This window comes from Pristis pectinata, chromosome 3 (genome assembly GCF_009764475.1).
Source record: "Pristis pectinata isolate sPriPec2 chromosome 3, sPriPec2.1.pri, whole genome shotgun sequence".
Classification (NCBI taxonomy): Eukaryota; Metazoa; Chordata; class Chondrichthyes; order Rhinopristiformes; family Pristidae; genus Pristis; species Pristis pectinata.
Window position 1 is genome coordinate 88,583,604 of NC_067407.1, and position 25,846 is coordinate 88,609,449.

General features: G+C 41.9%; 1 protein-coding gene across 1 annotated transcript in view; it reads left to right on the forward strand.

Annotated features, from left to right (window-relative positions):
* Nucleotides 1-25,846, forward strand: part of LOC127567987 (uncharacterized) — a 50,802-nt gene that overhangs the window by 14,066 nt on the left and 10,890 nt on the right. Inside the window, exons 3-10 of the mRNA XM_052011230.1 lie at nucleotides 8,895-8,995; nucleotides 11,445-11,574; nucleotides 13,861-13,910; nucleotides 16,019-16,127; nucleotides 20,009-20,167; nucleotides 22,937-23,054; nucleotides 24,537-24,601; nucleotides 25,630-25,770. Coding sequence (XP_051867190.1) covers nucleotides 8,895-8,995; nucleotides 11,445-11,574; nucleotides 13,861-13,910; nucleotides 16,019-16,127; nucleotides 20,009-20,167; nucleotides 22,937-23,054; nucleotides 24,537-24,601; nucleotides 25,630-25,770 — 873 coding nt within the window. The remainder of the gene's footprint in view (nucleotides 1-8,894; nucleotides 8,996-11,444; nucleotides 11,575-13,860; nucleotides 13,911-16,018; nucleotides 16,128-20,008; nucleotides 20,168-22,936; nucleotides 23,055-24,536; nucleotides 24,602-25,629; nucleotides 25,771-25,846) is intronic.

Consider the following 25,846-nt stretch of genomic DNA (forward strand, 5'->3'; position numbering starts at 1 on the left):
TAGATGTTGGGCCACCTCGTGCTTCAGCGGCTCCACAACTCATAGAGTCATAGTGTGCAGAAACAGAACCTTTGGCCCACCATGTCCATGCTGAGCATCAAGTTTCTCTGGAGCAGCGGAGGCTGAGGTGAGACCTGATAGAAGTTTATGAAATTATGAGAGGCATAGATAGACAGCCGATATCTTTTTCCCAGGGTCGAAATGTCTAATACTGGAGGGCATGCATTTAAAGTGAGAGGGGATAAATTCAAAGGAGATGTGCGGGGCAAGTATTTTTACACAGAGAGTGGTGGGTGCCTGGAATGCAGTGCCAGGGAAGGTGTTGGAGACAGATACGATAGAGCTATTTAAGAGGCTCTTGGAAAGGCACATGAATGTGCAGAGAATGGAGGGATATGGACCATGTGCGAGCAAAAGGGATTAGGTATCATCAGCTTAATTGGTTCGGCACAACATTGTGGGCCGAAGGGCCTGCTCCAGTGTAGTGCTGTTTTGTGTTCTATGTTCAACCTGCCTTCTATGCCTTATGCTTGCCTCCCATGGGATCCTCCTGGGCTCAGCTTTTTAACAGAGGACTGCGGCTATATTCGACTGAATGACCGCACGAGATGAGCCAGTGTAGCCAATGTCAACAAGGTCACCGTCTGGCCTCCTGTGTGTTCTGTTTTTCCATGCCGCTGTGCGCAGGCTTGGAAGTCCAGAATGCACTAACATGTGCACCTCAGACAGCTGTTTTCCCTTCAAAAATGGCCTCATCCAGCCCATTATGTTCAAGGGGAAGATGGGATCTTAAAGCAATATTTTATGGACAAGCAAGTATGTTCATTGCTAATGTCCTGAGGCAAAGTCTTGGGAACACACAAAGGCCCAGCACGAGGAGTAGAAGGAGCACCCCACCTCACAAACAACCCACCTGCCCACCCCATCAGGCATCTCCTGCCCCGTCTGTGGAAAAGTCTGTGGTTCCCACATTGGCTTCATCAGTCACCTCAGAAATGGACTGGAAGCAAGTCATCCTCAATCCTGAGGGACCGCCTGAGAGGAAGAAGGTCAATATTTATTCCCTGACCACCATCACTGACAAAAGCAAATTGTCTGGTCACAAGCATCTGCTTTCTGTGTGCAAAACTGCAGCCATTACAATAGCAACTCCACTTTGAATCATTTTTCAGTGGCTGCAGCGTACATTAGGACAGGGTAAGATCACAAAAGGCAACAGAGGATCGAAGTCCTTTCTTGTTTTTAATGCCCAAATGGATGCAGAATTAACGTGACTGCAGGAAAGAGTATCTTCTCACTGCTTATTCTGCTCCATGACACACACAGTGATGAGATAAGGAAGTGTGCATTAAAGATTCTGCCCACGTTTACGAGTTTCTGCTCTGAGAAAATGTGAAGGCATCTAAATGCTGTCAGATAGGATTTCATTTTCTGTTAAAAAGAGGTACTCACAGATCATTTTACAGTCCAGGGTTTAACTTTTCAAAATAGTGGATGTCCAGCAATGTAAATAACAGTTTACAATGCAGAAGGCAGCCTGCCAACAAAATGATAATCAAATGCAAGGCTCTTATATGGAACAGGTGCTGCATCATTTATAAAATGAAATCAGTGTGAGAGGGAAATTAGGAGGGTAATGTTTCTGTGTATCTGTGCACCTTCCCTATGTGCAGGCTCCTTTATTGATCCTATTAGCATTTAAATCACAAATACCTGGTAAATTTGCCTCTTTGATCTCATGTAGATGTCAATCAGCTCTCTTTTAGTTCAAGCTTTCCCTGCATTCTGACATTTGCCTTTGTTTGGTGCCTGAAAGGATTGCCTGCTGTTCTCATGGACAGGGCACAGGACTGAGGGGCTGGATTGTGGTATCAGGTACCATGGCTGCAGGCTGCAAGGCAGCTGGCCAGTACCTAAGAGAGAAGTTTTCTTTTATTAAAAAAAACTCCCCTTTATTCTTCACATCCAACACAGAAAATTTTTAACTTTCCTTTTCTTTGTGTGTGTGTGTGTGTGTGTGCGCGCACACACGCGCGCGCACCCGTGCACGTTTCACAGGAAGCTTCCTCACACAATAAATCCCTTCCTGCAATCTGGGACACTGTACATTAATATGCCTTGTAATTAGCTGTCCCAAGCATTATCGGCTGGCTTTCTGCTATTCATTGCTCCTTTTAGTCAGCCATTGTGCTGCCTCTCCCTCCACACAACCATTCTCCATTCCCAGGAATCAAATTCAGACTCAGAATGGAGCAAAGGCTCAGCCATTCATCACAGCTTCAAAAGCTCGATTTCAGAGCTGATAACATCCCGGCTAGTGTTTCCTCTTTTTCTGGGTGAAAGAATTCACATTACTAATTTTTATGAAAATCCCCTTTGGTTTCTAGCCGACATGTGGTGCTGATATGTTAATGTGAAGGAACATCCAGCTCACACGGACAAGCTGGCTCTCTAATATCGACCTACTTTTGGGCTTTGATGCATGTTTATTGTGTTAAACAATACTCTCTCTCACTCTCTCTCTCTTCCATATACTCACCATCTTTTACTTCTAGCTTCCTCTTCGGTTTAATTAGAGATCTATAACAAATAGGAACCTGATAACAACATAGGCCTTAGAAGCTTCATGGAATCTGGCTGGTAACCACATCCACATCTAATCTCCAAATTTACATCAAAGTTTTTTTTACTGAGAACAAATAATTTGCCACAACGATTGAAGCCAGAGCCTTATTTGTGATTTTGATGAAAGCTTGTTGCTGCCAGTGGGATTGTGTCACTGGATATTAGCTGAAAATCTGTTTGGATCATGTAATGCCTGCAAAGCAATAGGAAGATGTTGTAAATTAACAGGAGGTGCAGGGGAATCTGATGCAAATGAACCTGGCAAAGGTATATAGTGAGACATATAATCCCTGCTAGTGGGAAGATTATAAAAATTGATGCTAGAGAGAAGCATACAGACTGACAGTTTGCACAAACAGAAGTTCAAAGACAATGCAAGTGATTCTAATTGAAGGAGTCCTGAAGTGTGAAGAAGGTCTTTCATTACAAGCACTAAACTTGAAAAAGGTCATGGAAAAAGATCTTACATTAGATCATAGCAATCTTCTAGGGCAAGTGTGAGTGCAGGAAATGTTTCTTTAATCCCAACCAGGGAGAGGAAATGGCCTTAGTACAAGGCTGCCAACTGAAAAAGACCACTTGTGCCTCAGAAAAATAAAGCCAGGCTGTGAAACAATGGGAGACTATATGCCCCCACAGGGCACCAAAGGAATTAGGAATGGAATCAGGAGCAAACTATCTGGGGGCATCATGAACTCCACGTAATTGAGGAAGTAGGGAGAGCTTAATTTGCAATAGTAACACCTGTCCCCATCTCCCATGGCAGCTCAGATCTGGTTTAATGCATGCCATCCCCAATAGGGGAGAGCAATTTACAACAGATTTCACTTACTCCTCTGTCTGCCACAAAAAACCTACCTCAGGAGATTCAAACTGGGAAAAATTAGGACGAGATGGCAATTTTCACCTGGTGTTCCCTCAAAAGGAATACCAGGTCCTGGGCTGAAATGCAGCAGCTGCTGTAAAAGGTTGTTCGTCATTGGATTTTCAGGGAAGATAAATTGGGGTGGGGAGGTAAGAAGGGTGGAAATTAGCCCTGTGTTTTTCTATCTTCTTTTTCTCTCTCTGCTACCCAACCTCAGCCTCCCCCATGTCTGTGAGTTTCTTTATGATGGTACAAGCATAGGCAATTGGACAAAGATAGAATTCTCTGCAGAACATCCTTTATTGAAGACAGTAACCCTCAACTAAATAGTAGAGCCTGGTACCACAACGTATCAAGGTCAGACCACGTGGTAAATTCAGTTATTTATAGGTACCTTTATACATATATATACTACACTGCCTTCCTTTGCAAAATCAAATAAACCCATTTAACCACTAACTACTTACACATATGACATAATGCCTGCTCTAATTCAAGAAACTCGACTGTTCTCCTATCTATTCTCATCACACTGGATCACTGTCCTGCTATTACTCCAAGCAGCAAAATCGCAAAATTGGCACAGTTGAAGTCCCTGTAAGTGTGGACAGTTGGATAGACCTATAGCAATCAACAGAACCACTTTAATTGAAGACAGTAATTCTTAACAGTGTCTGGTACAACAATGTTTCAAGGTCACATCATGTGGTGCACCACACAAAGTGCTGGGGGAACTCAGCAGGTCAGGCAGCATCTATGGAGGGAAATGAACAGTCGATGTTTCGTGCACTCAGCTCTTAAAGCTACCCATGGATTTGTATATCTTACATCTGACTTTCTACCTTCAAGCTGGGCCGAAAAGTCCTGCATATGTTTGCAGCTGGACAAAGTTCTCACAATGAAAGGCCCAATCTGGCTTTTAGCCACTAAATGCCAGTGACCCAACCTTTCCCTCTGCAATCAGGTAAATAGATTATTGGAAAGAAACACAGTGTAAATACAGGCCCATTCCAATCCAGCTGGGAACCAGGTGTTTATTTATTTCCTTTCCCATTTAACCCAACTGTCCCTGTGCCAATGTATTGTAGGTCATTGGGAAAGCACGTGAATGATTTAAACAGGACAATTTAAATTAAACAGGCTTGCACTTCTTTTGCAATGTTAAGAAGCACTTTACAGACAAGGTAGTACTTTCTGAAGGGTGGCCATTGTTGTAACAGAAGAAATAAGATTTTATGCACAGCAAGCTCCCAGAAACAGAAATAAGACATTTTTATTAGTCACATGTACATCGAAACACAGTGAAATACATCTTTTGTGTAGATTGTTCTGGGGGCAGCCCTCAAGTGTCGCCACGCTTCCGGCGCCAACATAGCATGCCCACAACTTCTTAACCCGTACATCTTTTTGGAATGTGGGAGGAAACACAGACACAGGGAGAACACACAAACTCCTTACAGACAGTGGCCAGAATTGAACACGGGTCGCTGGCGCTGTAATAGCATTATGCTAACCGTTACACCACCACCTGTTTGTTACAAGGTTGAGTGGAAATTAAATATTGGCCTGGGGATTCACACCCTTTCTCGTCCTCAAATTAGTGCCATGAGATTTGAACCTACAGCCATGGGGCTCAGAACTAAGCCACAGCAGATACTGAAAGCTGAGTGAATACAAGCTTTATAAAAGAGATTATGGAAAAACTGAAGTGATCGAGGCAGACACAAGAAATTCTGCAGGTGCTGGAATATGGAGCAATACACAAAAGGTGCTGGAGGAACTCAGCAGGTCAGGCAGCATCCACAGAGGGAAATAAACAGTTGACATTTCAGGCCAAGACCCTTCATCAGACCGGAAAGGAAGAGGGCAGAAGCCAGAATAAGAAGGTGGGGGGAAGGGGGAGAAGGGGGGGAGTACCCGCAGGCAGGGGATAGGTGAGTTCAGGTGAGAGGTGAATCCAGGTGAGAGGGGATCAAGGCAGAATCCTTTGATGGTAACTTTCAAGGATTGTGCTAGATGAGGAAAAGGTAAAGGGGGCCAGGTTTAAGCAGGGGTTGCTAGAGGTTAGTAGCTCAGCAGCTGAAGCTACAGCCACTAATGATGCCATGAAGAAAACTACAGGGGTGCAAAAGAGCAGATCTGGAAAGAGTGCAGAGACATCCAAGATTTTTCAGAAGGATGGGAGTGGTGGGGCAAACCCAGGGAAGGACTAGAAAACAAGGATGAGAATTTTAGAATCACAGCAGTGTTGAGTTGGAAGCCAATGTCGGCTAGTAAACACAGTGGGGATAAACCTTTTTGACGGCAACAGAGCTTTGGAAGACCTTCAGTTTATGTCGGGAGGTGGATGGTCTAAAAAGCTTCCAGTTTAAGCATTAGAACAAGCTTTTGGAGATCTGATGCCAAATCATCATTAGCAGAAGAAGCCTTCAGTTACTAGGTCTGCCAGAGTCAGAAGTAACTGCTGGAAATAGCAGGTCAGGCAGCATCTGTAGAGGCAGAAACAGAATTAATATTTTAGTTTCATGTCACTACTAAAATTGAGTGTGCAACATTTTAAGATAAGAAGATAAGATATCTTTATTAGTCACATGTACATCGGAACACACAGTGAATGCATCTTTTCCGTAGAGTGTTCTGGGGGCAGCCCATAAGGGTCACCACGCTTCTGGCGTCAACATAGCATGCCCACAACTTCCTTACCCGTAAGTCTTTGGAACGTGGGAGGAAACCGGAGCACCCGCAGACACGGGGAGAACGTACAAACTCCTTACAGGCAGTGGTCGGAATTGAACCCAGGTCGCTGGCGATGTAATAGTGTTACGCTAAATTGGGATGTAGCTGAAGGTAGTGGGTTCTGGAGGGGAGGTCCTGTGGGAGCCCACTGTCACTGTTGAGAAGTCTAATCTGCTCAGCTTCCTCATTCTGATCACCTTTGCCTCCTGGGACACCAGCTTTAAGGATTCTTGACATGTTATTGGGCTGAAGCATTATTAATTGTTTGCTCTGTGGGTGAGGTCCACTTTGCATGCAAGTATGCTCCTGGCTTCCAGGACTGTGCATTACAGCATGGATGCACAAATATGCTGGAGGTCACGTGTTAGCACATATGACCTCCTGTACCACCACAAGACCCAGCATCGCAAGATGCCACACAAATGATCTTCAACAAGCAATAACTACAAGAGAATTGGAGTGAGCAGCACCAATCACTGTACAGGGCCTCTTTTAACCTCACCGTTGCCTTTGGTTCCACCAAGTGGAAGGGACACTGTACCATCCTCTTGAAACTTGACTGCCTGCAAAAATTCATCTCCATCTTTTATTTGTTTCACGAAGGCAATGCAAGGTGTGATCTTAACCACTGGGGCACCAATCTCACCGCAAACCGACGTCAAGCAACGCTGCGCCATCACTCCAATACATGCCTCAGTTTTCTTGCTGCAATGCTGCAATTCACCTCCAACAAGCTTACCGCAGGAGCTGAGCTAATCTACAGGGCTAATGGGAAACCATTCAAACTCCATAGCCTCCACTCTGGAACCAAGGTCACTCCAACCTAGTAGTCAATCTTCAGTAATATTTATGTGTGCACTCAAAAGCTGAGCTGTAAGTAGACATCAACTCATTCACTGAAGCATATGAAAGAACTTGCCTCATGCTCAGTCTCTGCAAGCCATAGGTCCTCCACCAATCTGTTCCTGCCTTATGATACCACCTTCCAACAATAAAGGTTTATGACAGGACCATGGAAAATGTGGACTACTTCCCATATCTTGGGAGCCATCTCAGACAAGGTAGATATTGACGATCAAATTCCCCACCAGCTTCCGTTCAACAGCACAGTCTTTTGCTTTCTGAGGAGAAAGGGATTTGAAGATCAAGACCTCAATTCTGACTTAAAACTCATGTTTACATGGGAAGCGGTGATTCTTGCCTTCGTGTATGCATCTGAAACAACCTTCACCTCAAAGCGCCGGAAAAATACCTCCAACACTGTATCTGCAAAATCCTCCAAATTCGGTAAAGGATAAGCAAACTAATGTCAGCATCTTCTCACAGGCCAACATTCCTAGCTTTGGGAGCATAACTACACTTCGTTGATTCCTATGGGCCAGCCAAGCACGCCCCAAACCACACTCCCAGAACAGACACCCTTTTCCATGCTCTGTCATGGGGGCAGATTACCAGGCAGACAGACAAAGGGATTTAAGGATATTCTCAAAGTCTCTTTGAAGAAATGCAACATCCCCACTGACTCCAAGGAAATTCTGGCCCATTACCACTTAAAGTGGAGAAGGAAAATTTGGGATGGTACAGAGAACCTCAAGATCATGAATCGGGAACACACAGAGGCCCTGCATAATCTGCGGAAAATGAGCATCCACTCACAAACTAACCACCTCCCCAACCACCTCACCACCCCCATCCGTCAGCTATCACCTGCCCCATCTGTGGCAGAGTCTGTGGTTCCCACATTGGTCTCACCAGTCACCTCAGAAACCACAGAACTGGAAGTCGTCCCTGATTCAGAGGGACTGCCAAAGAAGAAGAAAAAGAATGACTCATCATAAATAGAGCCACCAAATGATACAACTAAAACAAATTTTAAGCTGTTACCAAGGCTTTTCAGTTTTAGTAGGGTAGCTCCAAGGGTCAAGCACTAATGACGTCTTTAGACCTGACCACCCTGAGACTGAAGGGTTAGTGGACAGTAAGATTTGAGCTGTGTCATCAGGTTCCTTTTCTTTATAAATGACTGGTTTCATGGTCCTGAATAACCCCAGACAAAAAAAGCAGAGAATGAACTGAAAAGGATCATGGAATGAAAAGGAATTTTTCCTGTTAAGTACCAACAAAGGAACAGTCAATGAGGCCTTTGTAAAGTATGGAAATCTTGAAGTGACCTGCATGCAGATATTGTATTACCAATGGCATGAATTACAGAGGTGTATACCGGTCTTGAATTGGTTTTAGGCCACTACATCAATGCGGGATCTAGGACACCTTTGTAAATAGTCTCAAAGGCATTAATTGCTTGCAATTACCACTTCCTATTTGCCCACATACTTGCAAAACTAATTACTTTAGCATCTTCACAGGGCTATTTTTTGGAGTAACTACTTAAAAGAGGTTGTTGTTATTTCAAGTTCTGTTATGAAGAATGCCATAAAATAACTATTGTCCCAGCTCATTACTTTAAATGTTCCCAATTCCACCCCCTTACCTCAACAGGAAAGATTTGGACCTTTTCATTTTATTTATAATGCCATAGACCTGCCAGGTTGTGGATTATAAGCAATCGCAGATCCTGCCACAGACTGAAGATCTGCCTGGTACAGGAATATGTCTGGCTCTCGTTTGACAGTCGGTTTTGCTTCATGCTGTTGCGTCCTTTGTGCAGATGATCTAAATAACAAGGAAGCAAGCACCAGGGAACTCTTGAAGGCAAAACTCCGACTGAAGCCCCTGAATATCAAGCTGGATTCAACATTGCAAATAAAGGTAAAGAAGAGAAAGCTATCAGATCTGCTGCAACGGCAAGGTTATGCACTGCTCTTTTGCAAAAATTATTGCAGAGAATTATAGAATTATTGCAGCACAGGGGGCCATTTGGCCCATCGAGTCTGTGCCAGTTCTTTGAATAGCAATCCCATCAGTCCCATTCCCATGCATTCCCTCCATAGCCCATCAACTTAGTCTCTCTCAAATATCCTTGCAATTCCATTTTAAGGGCATGAATCAATTCTGTTTCATCCCCCTCCTTCCCCACCCACCACCAGATGAAGGGAGTGTTCCAGATCAAAACAGCCTCTCTGCCATTTTTGGGAAAACCACTGATAAAAGGGGTTGCTGGGTGAAGATAAATGGGACTGAGATGAAGACAGACTTCCTCCTTCAGATGGCTGTGGAACTGTGGGATTCTTGAGCTCAGAGGGTTAAGGATGACCGAAAAGTGAGGTGAATGGCATAGGGGGTAAAAATTGTAGAGTTATTGAATAAGATCAACCGTAATCTTAGTGAAGAGCAGGGTACACTTGATGGTTTGTGTGGTCTGCTCCTGCTCCTACTTCTTGTGTACTTCTGTTCTTATAAAAAGTTGGTTCAGTAGGTAAGTACAGATAGTGAGAGAGGGAGAGAGAGGGAGAGAGAGAGAGAGAGAGAGAGAGAGAGAGAGAGAGAGAGAGAGAGAGAGAAAGAGAAAGAGAGACAGGGAGAGGGAGAGGGAAGGGGTGGGAAAGAGAGAGTGAGAGGGAGGGAGGGAGTGAAAGAGAGAGAGAGGGAGAGAGAGGGGGAGGGGGAGGGAAGGAGAGAGAGAGAGAGAGAGAGATTTTACATGCAAAGCATCTTGTGTCATTTTAGCCAATTGAATATAACAAACTTTTCTACTTCTATAGAGTTGCCTGTTAATGATTTCATCTTCCTGGGAACATATTACTTTCTGGATTTTCTCATAAAACAATCTTTAAAGGCAAAAATAGGGCACTGGTCATATCTAAAAATAACCATGTGATGATGGAGTTAGATGGGGTAGATAGAGACTAACTGTTCCCACTGCAGGGTTTGGGGAAAGAATAGGAAAACTGGACCAAGCACAGGTTGGATGGACAGGAAAGCCTCCGACTGTTGTCAAAACTCCATGATTTTATCCTGGAATTTTACTGGAGACTTTAATCAAGCTTTAAATTCATGGGAAGGTGTTGGAAATGTCATTGAGGTCAAAAGAGAAAAGGAAGAGGAGAAAGTGGAGGAGAAGGAGGAGGGTGAGGAGGAGGGGACTAGAGTCCAGGGCTCTGTGGGTGCAGAGAAAAATGGCCAAATCCGGGAGGTTTGCATGCAGATTACCCTCCCATGGGTTCAAGAAGGGCACATCTATATTTCAGAGTAAAGGAACCATCACAGAGCTCTGCCACCCCGACAACGTACAGGTAATGTACATCCTTGCCCTCTGTCTCTGAATATCAATGTGGCCCTCTGGAGGTCTCAGAGTCAGATAGCCCAGTGACAGAGAGAGAGGTCAGATTTGATGACATCTGACCTCCTGCTTGTCTTGAACTTCTCTGTTGTCAAAGAGTGGCATGACCAGACCCAATTTCAACTCATGAATTTCTTCAAAAGGAACACACCTACCTGTGTTTAAATGTTTGCCCATCACCCGGAGAACCAATGAATCAAAATTAAACAAAAGAAGAGAATCGTTACCCACAAGCAATCTATTGGCCATTGAAACTGTAAAATACAAACAAAATAACTTCTAAAATAGCAGAAGTGACAACTCAAGAGAGAGTCTTCATTAAAACCCGAAGTCCAACTTGGCATTAATACAAAATTGGCATGACTAAGAGGGCTATCCCAGTCAACTGCAATGGATTTAATATCAGCAGAAGGTGGCCAATTTAGTTATATCAAGTTTAAATGATGGTTAAACCAAATGTCATTCTCTTTTAGAAAAAGATTACTTTTTTTTAATGCACAGCTCATAGTAACAATGCTGATATTTTTCCTGTCTCTCTTACAAACTCATACCTGTGGAGCCCTTCATCCAAAAGTTAACCAAAATAATGCAGGGCTGAAAGTCTTAAATGGTGCAGACAGATTGCATAAGGCAGACTTGCTTTCTCTTCAGTAATGTAGACTAAAGGCCATGTATTTGAAGTGTTTAAGATAGTTAAAGGTTTTAATGCTGGGCAGAGAGAAACTACTTGCTCTGGTGAGGAGTTAGGGGTGTGATTTCACAGGTAGTCACTGAGGACAGCGGAAACCTGACACAGTCTCTTCCCAAAAATTGGTGCAATGCAAATTTTTCAAAACTAAAAATGGTATTTTCTAAGACAAAGAGTATTAAGGCTAGAGATACAAAGGTGGATAGAAACAGACTCAAGGGGCTGAATAGCCTCCTAATCTGATGTTGCCACACTCCATATGATCTATTTTTCTTCACTTCCTGGTAAAGAGGTCAGCAGCTAGAACGTGCAGTCTGGGTGATGTGAAGACCATCGCTGGAGACCTTAAGAGCCTAGGGTTAGCTCCAGACTCAGGAACAGAGAGAGGCGACTCGTCACGGCAACGGCGAATCACTGTTGGTAAGAAGCGATGACAACAGTGTTATTAGTAACAGTAGGTTTTGCATCCATATTCCAAAATGTTTCCCCTTTCCCTGAATACAAATAAACATTAGATTCAAAGAAGGAAACCTCCATGCAGTGTCAAAATACAATAGCAAAATAAAAGTTAATTTTACAGTGATGTCAGGTTGCAGCATATGACACCTTACTCCACTTTCTCAAGGCACATGTCATCACTTCTGCCAATTATCTAACCTATTAGAATTCCAGGACCATCAAGAGAAGGTCCCAACAAACCTCCTTCCCCACCCACAAATGAATGCTGTAGTGAGGCTTGGTTGCATCGGAGAACCTCAAAAAGGAAAATGAGGGGCTGGTGAAAATCAGGTGACTGACTTTAACTTACTTCCATTTCCTCGGAATCCAGAATGCCCCTGCACTTAAAGTCACAAAAGTTCTCCGAATTAGACGGCATGCAAAAAAGATTCCCACCCCCTCCTTTGTAATTTTACAGTGACTTGACACTCCATCTGCTGGCCTTTTATGGCATTACATGATCCTGGGTGAGACTGGTCTTGTAGTTCTCCTAATTTCATCTCCTTTCCCTATTTGGCAAGAAAGCTTTAGACCACTCAGCATCCCCCTTGGGAGCTGCAGCTGTAGAATGATCAGCCACTGGCCCTGTGGCATTCTCCAATGTTACCTGATATTTATTGTAATAAATTAAGCATACTGGGTCAGCAGGATCAGTCGGAAAAGGATCTCAAGGAGCAACCGTCCCACCAACACCACTGCACAGGGTCCATGACATTTACCTTCACATATGTTCCACCTGCAGAATGTGAAGTGAACACCAGACTCCCCCAGCCAGCCCTGGGAATAAATATGTTGTAGCAATTGCACTTCTCTGGCATTCTTTGTTAATCTTCAAGTGGAATGTTCTCGAAGTAAAAGGAAAATTAAATAAGAGCAAAACAGAAAGACTTGTATTTATATAACATCTTTCACAACCTGAGATTGTCCCAAGACATTTTACAGCCAATAAAGTATATAGCCAATTAGAGTAGAAAACATAATAGGATTTATGCATAGCAAGCTCCCATAAACAGCAGATAATCTGATTTTTAGTGACATTGATTAAAGGGATGAGTATTTTTTAAGACTCCAGGGCTAACTGCCTGCTTTTTTTCAAAATATTGTCATGGTAACTCAAGCATCCAACTGAGCTGGCAGATAGGACGTTGGTTTAACACCTCATGGTTAGCACCACATCTCTGACAGTGCAGCACTCTTTCAGTAGAGCACTGGAGAGTCAGCCCAGATTTTGCTACTCAAGTCTTGAAGGAGGACTCAAGACCAAAATCTTGTAACTCAGAGAGTGGCAGCACCAAGCTGTGGCAGTTACCCTGCCAGTAAGTGTCTCTATAGACATTACACAACCTATGAGCTCTATAGGACCATCAACCTTGCCAGCTTCTGAGCACCAAGTAATGGGTTTAGACAGCTATAATACATTAAAGAGATGATATGCAACATCAGCAGAGAGACGAAACATTTATCCAATTAATCAGGCTCTGAATCAAACTAAGTTTTGGAGGTGATTGAAAAGTTTACACTCTGATCTTTTAAAATCAAACAAATTCTGGTGCTTCTCCTATTGATGGCTCTGGTCCATAACACTTGACCATCAGCATGACCCCTGTCATTGGTGGATACATGAGCAGACTGGGTCCATTGGTATTGGTATTCGTTTATTATTGTTACTTATACTGAGGTACAATGATAAACTTGTCTTGCATACCGTTCGTACAGATCAATTCATTACACAGTGCATTGAGGTAGTACAGGGTAAAAACAAAAACAGAATACAGAGTAAGGTGTCACAGCTACAGAGGAGGTGCAGTGCAGATAGACAATAAGGTGCAAGGTCATAACAAGGTAGATTGTGAGGTCAAGAGTCCATCTCATCGTATAAGGGAACCGTTCAATAGTCTTATCACAGTGGGATAGAAGCTATCCTTGAGCCTGGTGGTATGTGCCCTCAGGCTCCTGTATCTTCTGCCTGATAGGAGAATGGAGAAGAGAGAATGACCCAGGGTGGGTGCAGTCTTTAATTATGCTGGCTGCTTCACCAAGGCAGTGAGAAGTATAGACAGAGTCCATCTATGAAATCTATGAATCTATGCATCGATGAAATTGTATCAAAAAATGTGCAGTGAATTACTGTTTGGAAAATGTTAAGTTGTGCTCTTTAACAATGCTGCAATAAGGAATTTGCTCTGAAATGTTGTTCTTGCTTTTCAGCTTCCTACATTCCTTCTTCTGTAGACAAGAATGGGAATTTGAAGGACATGGTAAGAGTTTCTTTATTCAGACACAGATGATGGTTGTCACACTCAAGACTGGCATTTTTTGTTTAATTGCCTTTGGCTATTGAGAAGACGGAGATGAGTTGCTTTCTTGAACCACTGTATTCCTTACGGTGAAGATACTTCTAAATTGCTATGAATCCTAGGATTCAGACTCATCAGTGATAAAGGAACAGGAATCTATTTCATAGTTGGGAAATATTGTGTGACTTGGAAGGAAATTTATGCATTCCCATGACACTTTACTCTGTATTCTGTTATTGTTTTTACCCTGTACTACCTCAATGCACTCTGTACTAACTCAAGGTATCTGTACTGTGTAATGAATTGATCTGTACAAACGGTATGCAAGACAAGTTTTTCACTGTACCTCAGTACGTGACAACAGTAAACCAATACCAATACCAATAATACATGCTGCTCTTGTCCTAGGTGCTACAGGTCACAGGTTGGAGTGGTACTGTTGAAGAAATCTTGGTGAGTTGCTCAGGAAAGAATTTGGGATAAATAAGGGCAAAACTAGTCAGTGTTGTGCCTCTGGATTTTCAAAAGGCATTTGATGACATGGTACATAAGAGGTTGATGGGAGTAATTAGCATCGATGAAGGATTTGCTTGGGAGAGAGAAGGGAAAGAAAGCGGCAATAAACAGGTCATTTTCAGGTTAACAGGCTGTTACTTGTAGGATGCAATAAGGATCTGTTCTGGCTCCTCATTTACTGATGGTCCACATTGTCAATTTAGATCCAGCACAGTCCAACCCAAACTCAACACTTGTGGTCAGGTTGAGTAGCCAGGCTCAAAGGCAAACCTCCACAAGCACTGGCCAACTCTTCAATTAATAGATGGAAACACGGACACACAATAGTGCTGACAGTACAGCCCACCTGCTTACTACCCCCACCCATAGCATGCAGAGTAATGGGTGCACCTCGTTAGACAACATGGTTCAGAGCGTTTTCAGTATGTTCCAGCACTCTGGGCAGACCTTATTCACAAAACATTTAACATATTTTCTTCAATGCCTTTTTCAAAAACCCTAGATATAAGACAACCAGCAATCAGTATGGGATATAATAACAAACAAAGCATTTTTTAAGGACAATTACAGATCAGCATGAGAACGACGAGAACTCGAAAGCAAAGCGACATGAGATCCAGTTCTATTTTTGTTGTGAAAATCGAGGTTGGGTTAGTGTTGAATTAGACAGAAGGGATTTTTGTCACCATTGTGTTTTTTTACAGGTAGATAATCTACAAGTTAAAAGTCAGATCAGTGTTTCCGTGTAGCTTTTCCCATTCTCAAGCACGATTTGACCAATGAAGTGCAGTTGCAGTTGTGCAGTAGGAACTCCTGCTGTCAATTTACATTTATCTTCACTATAAGGAATACAATGTTTCAAGAAAGCTGCTCTTCTCTGTCTTCTCAATGACCAAAGGCAGTTAAACAATAAATGCCAGTCTTGACTGTGCTGTAGGAACTCCTGCTGTCGATTTACACTTAGCAAGCTGCTGCAAGCAGCAATATGATAATGATCTGATCATCAGCAATCTAACTCCAGTTTTAAAGGATCAGGAAGGGCAGGTGTGCCAGAGCTTTCCCTGCCAGAGCTCAGAGAGAGCAGGCAAAGAAATCTGGTTCTGTTTCCTGTTTAGACTTGCCCTTCTTTTTATTTATATCTATGTTTCTGTTACAATTAACTTGAAGGAGGAAATCTGGTTCACTGTCATCACTGCAGTGTACGACTTCACTTTACATTCGAATATCACAACTGGTAATGAATTACCGTAAACAAATATATCGCTAACAGGCATCTGAAGTTGAAGCTGGACTATGTTAGGGTTAAATATTAATTAAAGAATCAATATTAAAAGAGCAATGCTCTGGGCTACTGTTGCGAAGTGCCCTCTATTTGATGATGCAATTCACAAAAAAAGCCAACTAGAGTTCTCTGCTTTACCTACAATTCCTACAAATTCGAAGTGTATCAGTGATCCTCTGTTTACCCCAAAGTTCTTCAAAGTGAATGTACGTGGTATCTTATTCCAGTATCCTAGTCTAACATTTCTTGTTCTGTGGCCTTGTTTCTTAAGGTGGATACCAAAGAACAGAGGGACAAATCTCTAGAGGAAATGAACACAGACGAAGTCTGTGAATGGTTCAAAAACCTTGGACTGCAGAGGAGTATTCCCTTCATCAAAGGTGACATTTGCTCCAGGATCATTTTAGGCAGATGTTGTGATACTTTACAAACCTTCTCTGTGTTTATCCATTCATAATTGTTGTCTTAAGTGGTCGTGATGCTTCTAATAGTTCACTCCACATCAAACCTCCAGATCATAAGAAAAAAATTCCTATGTCAGGGGCAGCTGTAAGTTATTATAAACATCTCTGCAAATGGAACCAGATGGTCACTCTCACAGGAGCCGATGAAATATTCTATTTCTTCCCATCGCTGCAATCTCCCCTGGCTGTGTACGCCTTGGAGAAATCTATGCTCCTTCACTTCTGGTCTCCTGATCATCGTCAGTGGTCATGCCTTCAACTGCCTTAGGTCTCAGTTTTGCATTTCTTTCCTTACGCTAAACAGCCCTGCTTCTCTCTATCTCATCCTCCTCCATTAAAACTCTCTTAAAGAGCCCTCTACTCCAAACAAGTCTTTTGCTCACCTTTCATAATATCACCTTGGTGGCTCAGTGCAAGCGGTCAGGCACCTCATCTTTCCATTGAGACACTGAAGCAGGACGCTGCCTGATGGGTGGACATAAAAGATCCCAAGGTATTCACAAGCAGAAGAGTTTGACTTGCTAACATTTATCCTACACCCACCATCACAAAAATAAGCTTAATTGCAGTTCAGAGGAGACAGAGGTCTTGACCTCAGGAGCAAGCCACAGCTGATGGGGGCAGATCTCTTCCCTCATTCTTCAAAGGACCCACTTCCACCTAGGCTGGATCAAGGGAGACCAGCAGAGAACATTGCACCAGGTAGTCATTTTTCTTTTTCAATTTTTTTTTCCTGGGAGCTGCCTGTGCAATGACTCCACAATCCCTGATCAGTCAATACCTCATCAGCTGTCGGAGGTAAGAGCTGCCTGTCCCAATACCCCATCTCCCCGCCACATAAAGGCAGATATACCCCAAAGTAACCACAGTGGTTCAAGTGGCAGAAATGCCACTTTGAGGTCCCCGACCGTGGTGGGATACCGTGGAGGAAACGTTGAACTTTATCATGACTTAAAGCCACTGCTGGGCCTGTTTCCAATTATGCACACAAGGCTCAGAACTGCCAATTCTAAGTACTTGCTGCACAGTACATCATGTGCCTTCGAATGTCACTTTGTCAAGGCTTTGGACAAAATGGTGCAAGTTCCTTTGCAGTACCCCTTTAACATCATTGGCCTTACACCGAAAAATTTCTCGGCTGGTGAACTTACTTTGGCAGCACATGTAATAGGCAGATGGGAGATATTTATATTCCGTCCTTTATGCCTCCATTGAATCAGCCCCATATCTTCTCTTCCTCAAAAAAGAATCGTGGGACTGCAACTATACATTGGCGCTTGTGAAACAAAGGCAATTTAATACTTCCTTAGGTTTCTTTCTTTAAATTTATCAAATGACTTTGCAAATGAACAAAAGAAGATACATTTACGCAAATTTTCTTTCAACTTTCTTCAGTTTAAGAGCCATTTATAGCATTGTGAGTAATGACCGCTGCTGGTGAGAAAACAGTTACAGAACCCATTGCATAATTTGGGTTTGTATAGCAGCTTTAATATAGTTACCTTGGAGGAGAAATGATAGACAAAATCTGGCACCAAGCCACATAAGATGACGTCAAAGAAGATAACCAAGAGTTTTTCCAAAGGAGTAAGTAGTTTCTTAAAGGAGCCAAAACATAGAGAGGTGGAGAGGGAGGGAATGTCAGAGTTCACCAGTTAAAGGCATGGTAGCCAATGACGAACTCAGGGATGATAAAGAGGCTGGAACTAGAAGAATGTAGAGACCTTGGAGAAGTGTTGGGTTGTGGAAGATTACAGAGATGAGGTTGAGGTCATGGGGGAGAGAGGGAGAGAGCACAGAGACATAGCTGGTGCTGGCACACAGCTTCAGCAACCTAGGTTCGATCCTGACCTTGGGTGCTGTGTCTGTGGAATTTGCACTTTCACCCTATGCCATGTGGTTTTTCCACCTGGTTTTCCAGTTTCCTCCCACTTCCCAACAGTATGCCGGCGAGGTAATTGGCTACTGTAAATCCTCCTTGGTGCAATTAGGTGGCAGGAGAACTGCAGGGCGGGGTGGGGGGGGGGTGGTATTGATGGACATGTCAGTGAGAATAGATTGTCAGGAGATAAATGGGGGAGTGGGACTGGTGGGAGTGCTTGGAGAGGTAGCACTGACTTGATGGGCTGAATAGGCCTCCTTTTGTGCTGTAAGGAAATAAAATATGAGAAAATGAAGAATTTGAAAATGAGTAGGACAATTTTAGTAGTTAAGTGTTTCCAAACCATAAGCCAATGAAGATTGGGGATAGACAGAGTTCTAAGTCAATTTTTGCTCCATTGGGCTGTTTTCCTATGGCAAAGGAGTTTAAGGGACTATTGATAAAATAAAATAATGAGGGTTTTGGGTAGAGTTAAAAGAAATTTGTTGCATTAAGTGGTTAAAGAATTTGGACCAACTGGGCACTATATAAGATTGAATGGAAAAGATTTAGAACAGAGATGGGAAAGTTATGAGATTGCAAAATTCTTTCCCAGAATTAGTGATTGAAGTGAGGATTATGGCAACAGTTAGGAAGATTGCAGCCAAGTGATTGAAGGAGAAATAAATAAAAGGTAAAATGAAAAGGGCAGAAACATGGGGCCAAGATGGGTTCTGTTGAGGATAAACTCAGGATTTCTTTGCTGGGCTCAATGGCCTGGTTCTGTGTGCTAGACCAAAGGAAGCAATCATTTGTGTGAGTGAGTTGGACAGAAAAGAACAATGTTCTAATGCAGGGGAATAAACCCTGCAGTGAGGCTGACGTCACTCATTATGGGCTGTCTCTTCACATTACATCTCATCAGATCCTTCACTTCCATTTACAGAATAAGTATTGATAATTTCATCAGAACCTACTAGGATGGGGTGTATTGGTCATGGCAAAGAGCCTGTTGTACAACAACTTAAACCAATTTACTCCGACAATAGTCTATTCAGAGAGCAGAAGAAACTTAACCTGCAGCAAATTCTCCCAAGCAAAGCAGAATAACTTCTTCTGAAAAATGGAGTGAGTGAAGATGCAAATTATGGGCATCATGTCAATTTCAGATATTTACAATAGTGTGGTCGCCAAGCGTGATTGACAGGGGAATTATCCAAACACCTCCACTCTGGCTGGCTCTAGCTCTGTCACTTTATGTAGCCACCACCACGCCCCAGGCTACATATGCTCCATAATGTAACTCTGCTACTGTACAAAGCTGCAAACAGAATAATGGACTGTTCAATAGCCATGTGAAGGAAACAAACCTTGCACTTATATAGTGACTTTAACAACCTCAAGGCATTCCAAGCATTCAATAATTCAAAATGAGGAATATTTTAAGTTTTGAGAAAAAAATATTAACCATGGCACAGGAGAGGATCCAATTCTCTTTTTGGAAGTAGCAAAATGGGATCTTGCACCTCCAACCAAGAGAGTAGACAGAGCCTTGGTTTAATATCTCATCCAAAAGAGCTCTGATAGTGCATCACTCCCCCGTAGCACTGTTGTGCTAGCCTGGAGTTTTGTGCACTGGAAAGGGGCTTGAAGATACAAATCTCCTGGCTCAGCAGTAGAAGTGTTGTGAACTGAGCCACGGCTGATGTTTAAACACCATCGTGTGGAGCACCATTCCAGATGCACTCATTACCTCTGCTTTAAATCCTTCTGGAATACCACAATGCCTCCACTACCCCACCCCCACCTCACACTCATTAGTGACCACAGGCCAGCTGGATCTCTGCTGTGAGGTCTACAAAAGCCAAAGTAAAGTCCGAATTTTCCTTTTCAAGGGCTTTGTATTAATTGAAAAGTATTAAATTCCACTTCTCAGAGGCTAAATTGCAAGGACACCAGCTCGCTGCAATTGACTTGGAAATCCTTGACCTACTCCAGCTAACGACTACAGAGGAGAAAGAGAATCTGTTGTCCTCAATTTACAAAGAACTCCATCCGATGGACACAACCAGCCAAAACTTTGACAAGCTCCTTGGTAAGAAATAGTTTGTTGCAAACATCACATCTGAATTTCATTTTTATTTTGCACAGAGCTGAAACATGACAGAAGCTTTCAGGGAGAAGGTGTGATTCTTGAGGCGGGATTAGAAACTGAATCATAGAAGAAAGAGAGAGAGAGAGAAAACAGCAACAACAAGAGGGCAAAAGGTGTCATTAACCAGATAGAAATGAGAGAGTCTGTAAAGTTGTTTGGGACACCATTGTGCCATTGGAATAGAGGAAAGAATTGACAAAGAACAAGTGTGCTCACCTTTAGATTAAAAACATGTGAATAATATGCTAACAACCTTTATGAATATGAACATAAACATCTTTTACATGTATTTAATATAATGATGCTAATGGCTTGATTAAAACAGGGCACAAAGAAATTGCACTGAGTAATCTCATGTTAAATTTCCCCAGAGAAAATTTCAAGGCTATACAACCAATGAGAAACTAAAATATTGTTATAAGATTGATAACAAAAATACACAGTGATAGCCCTACATAAATACATATTGGATTAAATGCCAGACAAAGGCCATTGATAACTAATAATTTACAAATCTGGCAGCAATCTCAAAACAACTTTGTGAGAATTTCTCTGGCAATTGTTGAGTAGTTATTTGCGACTGGGCCAGTCTGGTGCGAAATTTAACACAGGCTGCAAGTTTACTTTGCAGTTGTCAGGAGACACGAACGCCAGGAGACAGTAGCACTGTCATTGACCTTGAGTAATAAAAAAGCAAACATGTCTAATTAAGTTAATACAGGGATCTATATGCATTTTTATCAGCTTCCTAATTAACGCAATGGAGAAGCAAACTAAATGGGTGTTTGCACATTACCTTAATGAATCTAAGAATAAATTCAGAAAAGAAATTGTCCCTGCATGACAAAACCACAATCTGTCAGATTAGTGCCCAGAGCTGTGATCTTGTGGTGTGAGGTGCCACCTAGTGAAAAAGCTGCTGTCTTAGTAGTCTCTGCAAGAGGAAACAACTGTAAAAAATACTAGTATCAAAAATAGTCACCTCAGAGACAGAGAATTAGTTCCAGTCTTCTCAGGGTCCCAAACTTCGACAAGATCTGTTTAAACAACTTTCTGTCTTATGGCGACACAGAGACAAAAGAAACTGCAGATGGTAGAATCTGGAGCAACAAACAAACTACTGGAGAAACTAAACGGGTCAGACAGCAGCTGTGGAGGGAAATGGACAGTCAACGTTTTGAGTCAAGACACTCCACTTGGATATCCAATCCAGATGAAGGGTCTCAACCCAAAATGTTGACTGTCCATTTTTGTTTTTTTAGCATTGTGTTAACTATCTCTTAAGGATTGGCCTGAAGATAGTCAGAATATTACTGGGGTTGAAAATGGATTGTGTAAGACTCTGGGTTTGATTCCAGGGACATTCCAAAACACAATCATCTGATAGGCATCCAAATTGGTCCTTAGATCTCACCATTGTCATTCTGGTGAACTGTTGTGGTCAACCAGTTTTCTATGAACATTTCTCCCAGTTCAAGACCTAACCAATTTAAGAACATTTTTAAAAAGGATCAAAAATAGCCCTGCAATAAGAACTCATCTCTAACTCAAGACCACTCTCACACCTGATCCCATATCCATGGCTGCCTGCTGCTCCAAAATCTATTCAGGAAAACTGATCCAAAGAGTCAATCAAGCATGTTCCACCAGCCCACCTATCTGCATCCTAACTCCAATCACTAAACTCTAATCCAACTTCGAAACCCGCCCCTTAAACTTTGGCCAATTGCAATAGATCAATCTCTCATTTACATTCATTAACTGAACATCCATTAGTTTTAGTGGGACACAGTTTTGTACTTAGCATGAAGAAGTTTTTCAAAACACTTGAATAATTTTGAGGTTATGTTCCCCAATAGGAAAAAAGACATTCTATAATCTATTACAGCAATTCCCATCTTTCGCCTTCAATATCTCAGGAAACACAAGTTTATTTTATTCACTCTTCATAAACTAACCCTTGTGGCTCTGGTAACATTCTGCTGAATCTGCACTGCCTCCTTCAAAGACCTATACATTCTGTTGAAGGTGGAATTGCCAGAACAACACACAGCTTCCCAGAAGATGCACAGAGCACCAAACCATATGACTGATAGAATGGAAAACAGGAATAGAAAAGGCTATGCAGGTTGTATAGGGTGAGGATATGAGAGATTTTTAAACAGGGATGAATACATTGCTCTGGCGAACAAGGCGTCGCGGCAGCTCAGTGAAGACGGATGGGAAGGGACATATCATGGGGGCAGGCACAGGTGGTGATGCTCTGGAAGAATTAGCAAACTAAATCCATTACCTGAAAATATGAAATCCACCAGAACTGCTCCTTCTGAAGCTTCTTCAGGGGAAGAAAAGAAGGATAAATCATTATTTTTCCATCTGTGGCCTTTTTATCGAGTTTTCTATTCATCTTTCATCACCTTTGTCAAAGTATCTCACAAGTGTCCATCATCCTTCAGCACAATGGTATGACAAATATAGCATTATTTCAAAAGGAGTCCTCATTCAAGGTGTAAAGCACAACTCAATTTATGGCAAGCATATTGACTCCAGTTACTAAGTAAACTCAAGGATTTTAACTTTGAGCATTGTGTTGAAAGGCTAACCGGGATATCGATAGGGCAGTACTTTACCTCTGATACCTCTGTGCGGACCCTATTCTAACTAGCCAATGAGGTTTAACCTTTCATTTCCCCAACCTGTTATCTCAAGAGACAATCGGCCCTTATGATGTCGAGAGATTTACAGCTGCCCTGGTTGCTCTTAGTGTCTCTCAGATGCCTCAGTCTTCAGAACGGATCAGCCATCCATCAAGTCACTTCAAGGACAGGTAAGTGATAACCATTAGTGAATGTACCTGTCTTTAGCTGTATACAAAACAGAGCTTTCTGGAAGGGTTGGTGAACAGACGTGTCAGCCTACACCTTCAATGAAGATTTATATAGTCATGGATTAAATTGTCAGAGACATTTTCACAAGAAGTTAAGTCCAGAACAGGCTGGATTTGTTTCAAAGGATAATTTACACATTCTTCCATTCATTTCAAGGAAGATGTACAGGAAGCCTTAAGGTATTTAATGATCTGTATCTCCAAGGTCAAGGCTGTGAAGGAATGTTCTAGTTTGGAAATAATATTGCACCTAATGTATCTCTATCATTCACGTTACAAGGAAGCAAAGGCAGGGTTACATTTTATATAGAACCCTTTCTGATATCAAGACATCCCAAGATAGTATTCAGCTACAGAAGTACTTCTTTTTAAAAATGTAATTACTAATGTAATTTGCAAAATGTTTGAGAAAGATAAGGAAATTGATGTCTGGCAATGCTTGAGATGGGGAAAAGCATATAATTCCTCTACTTATATCAATTTAAAAATTATAAGATAAACAAGATATTTATTTATCAGTCACATGTACATCGAAATACACAGTGAAATGCGTCTTTTTGCGTTACTGAGAATGTGCTGGGGGCAGCCTTCAAGTGTTGCCACTCTTCCAGTGCCAACATAGCATGCCCACAGCTCCTAACCTGTATGCCTTTGGAATGTGGGAGGAAACCGGAATTTGCCTTTAATGTTAATGTGTGTTTGGTCCAGATGTGTTGCTCCAATGGGAGATCTTCCAATGCAAATTAGTGGTTTTCCAGGAGAAATTGTACCTTCCAAAAGAAGCGAGCTCAGGCCAGATGGGCTGTTACAATGCCCTCAATATTTAAAAATTACTCAATCTCTGTCTGTAATATACTCAGCCTATTTAGGGAGAGAATTCCAAACATTCACGATCCTCTTGGTGAAGACTTTCCTTCTCTCTGTCCAGCCAAATAAAAATTGATACTATTTCAAAATAATATTCAATATTTCAAACAAGTATTCTTGCTTGTATTCAATGCCTTGAGAGCTTTTCTCCACAATGTTAACCCTCTTCTCCAGCCCTTCACCACTAATTATTGCACATGGAGGCACAGTTCCATAGACACCAACATTCTTCTGAATACCTTCGTCTTTTTCCATTGTGAGCTGGGCTTCTGTTGTTATGGAACCATGTACTCACCCAACATCCACACACACATGCCTTTTTCAATAAGGATCATTACGCAGTGAGTAGGGTGATTTCATTTCCACAGTTCCAGGGCATGAAAAGCAATTGAAAGGCCCCAAAATGATATCAGTTAGCTCAAAACAGTGCAACAATCAAACGCAAGACTTTACTGCTTTGAGTAGTTTCACGCCATCAGGCGACTGAGGAACCACAGCCTCGTGTATCTATTCAAATATTAATTCATTGCATCTTGTTTTATGTTTTCTCTTCAGGGAAGATAAACAACTGGAGAAAAAAACAATAAAGAAGTCTAACTTGGTCAATTTATCAGTGAAAGGTAAAAAGTATTAAAATTTAATCTGACCTTGCTGTTCATAATATACAGTATGTACTGCCTCTGACATGTAGCATCAGGCTCATTGACATAGTTGGCAGATTCTATTCAAAATACATTTATGCAGACACATGTTGTCCTTTGGCTTGACTAATTATAGCCATCATGTTTGGCAAATAAATACCACTTATTATAAAATCCTAATCTCCAGCCCTTTAGTTGATGAAAGCAGAACAAGCTCCATCAAAGATTTATGTTACAGACTAGGAATCCTGCTCAGCAGATTAGGTTCTGGGAGTGGGCAGGACCCAATTGCTCATCCAAAGATTCGTAACTTACAAAAGTCATAAAGTGTACAGTGTCATAAATTCCATCTGAGCTGTAGGCAGTGCTTGCTTCTTTCCTATCCAGTAATATTATTTTTCAACATAATTAATCATTAATAATTTTCAGAAAAATACCTCCATTCAAAATATATATTTTACAGTATACCAGCATAAAAACTCAAAAAAAACTTCCTCTCCAAACAGTTCAATAGGTAAAGTCAAATTATAGAGTTTTGCCAGTGCAAATTTGTGCATTATTCCATTGTTTTACTGATTGTGGAGTGGTGACAATCAAGTCCTTCAGCTTCCCCTCCACCATTAGATTTCTGAACACTTCCTTGTCATTCCTCTTTTACACTATTTATTTATTTTGCAACTTAGTGTAATTTTTATGTCTTGCACTGTACTGCTGCCACAAAACAATAAATTTCATAACATATGTCAGTGATAATAAACCTGATTCTGATCCTTAGTGATTATGCAACAATTTCATTGGTCCATTCCAATGTTGCACTGATTCAAGAGTATTTTAGTTCTTTACTTTGACAAAAACAAAGATTCTTGGTGCCAGGCCACAGATGCAAGGCACAAAATGGGAATTCTTTTATTTTTTCTTCTGTTAGTTTGGAGGAAGGAGCCCGTGTTAGCAAACTCCATGTTTTACATTTTCTTCATCCTTTCACTTGCCTCTTGTTTCCTTCACAGCTTTTCAGAGAAAGCTGCAGCTGAAAGTCCCGAGGGATTCAACAGTTGCTAAAGTAATTGATGCATGTTGGAAAATTTTGGGGCTGAAAGATGATGCCAGTCTTCTGTCCCTGAACATTGTAACCAGCAGAACGGGTAAAGGTAACGGATTTCCTGTCAACTGACCATTTCATATACAATTTGCCCCATTGAGGACCATAATCACTTTATTAAGCAT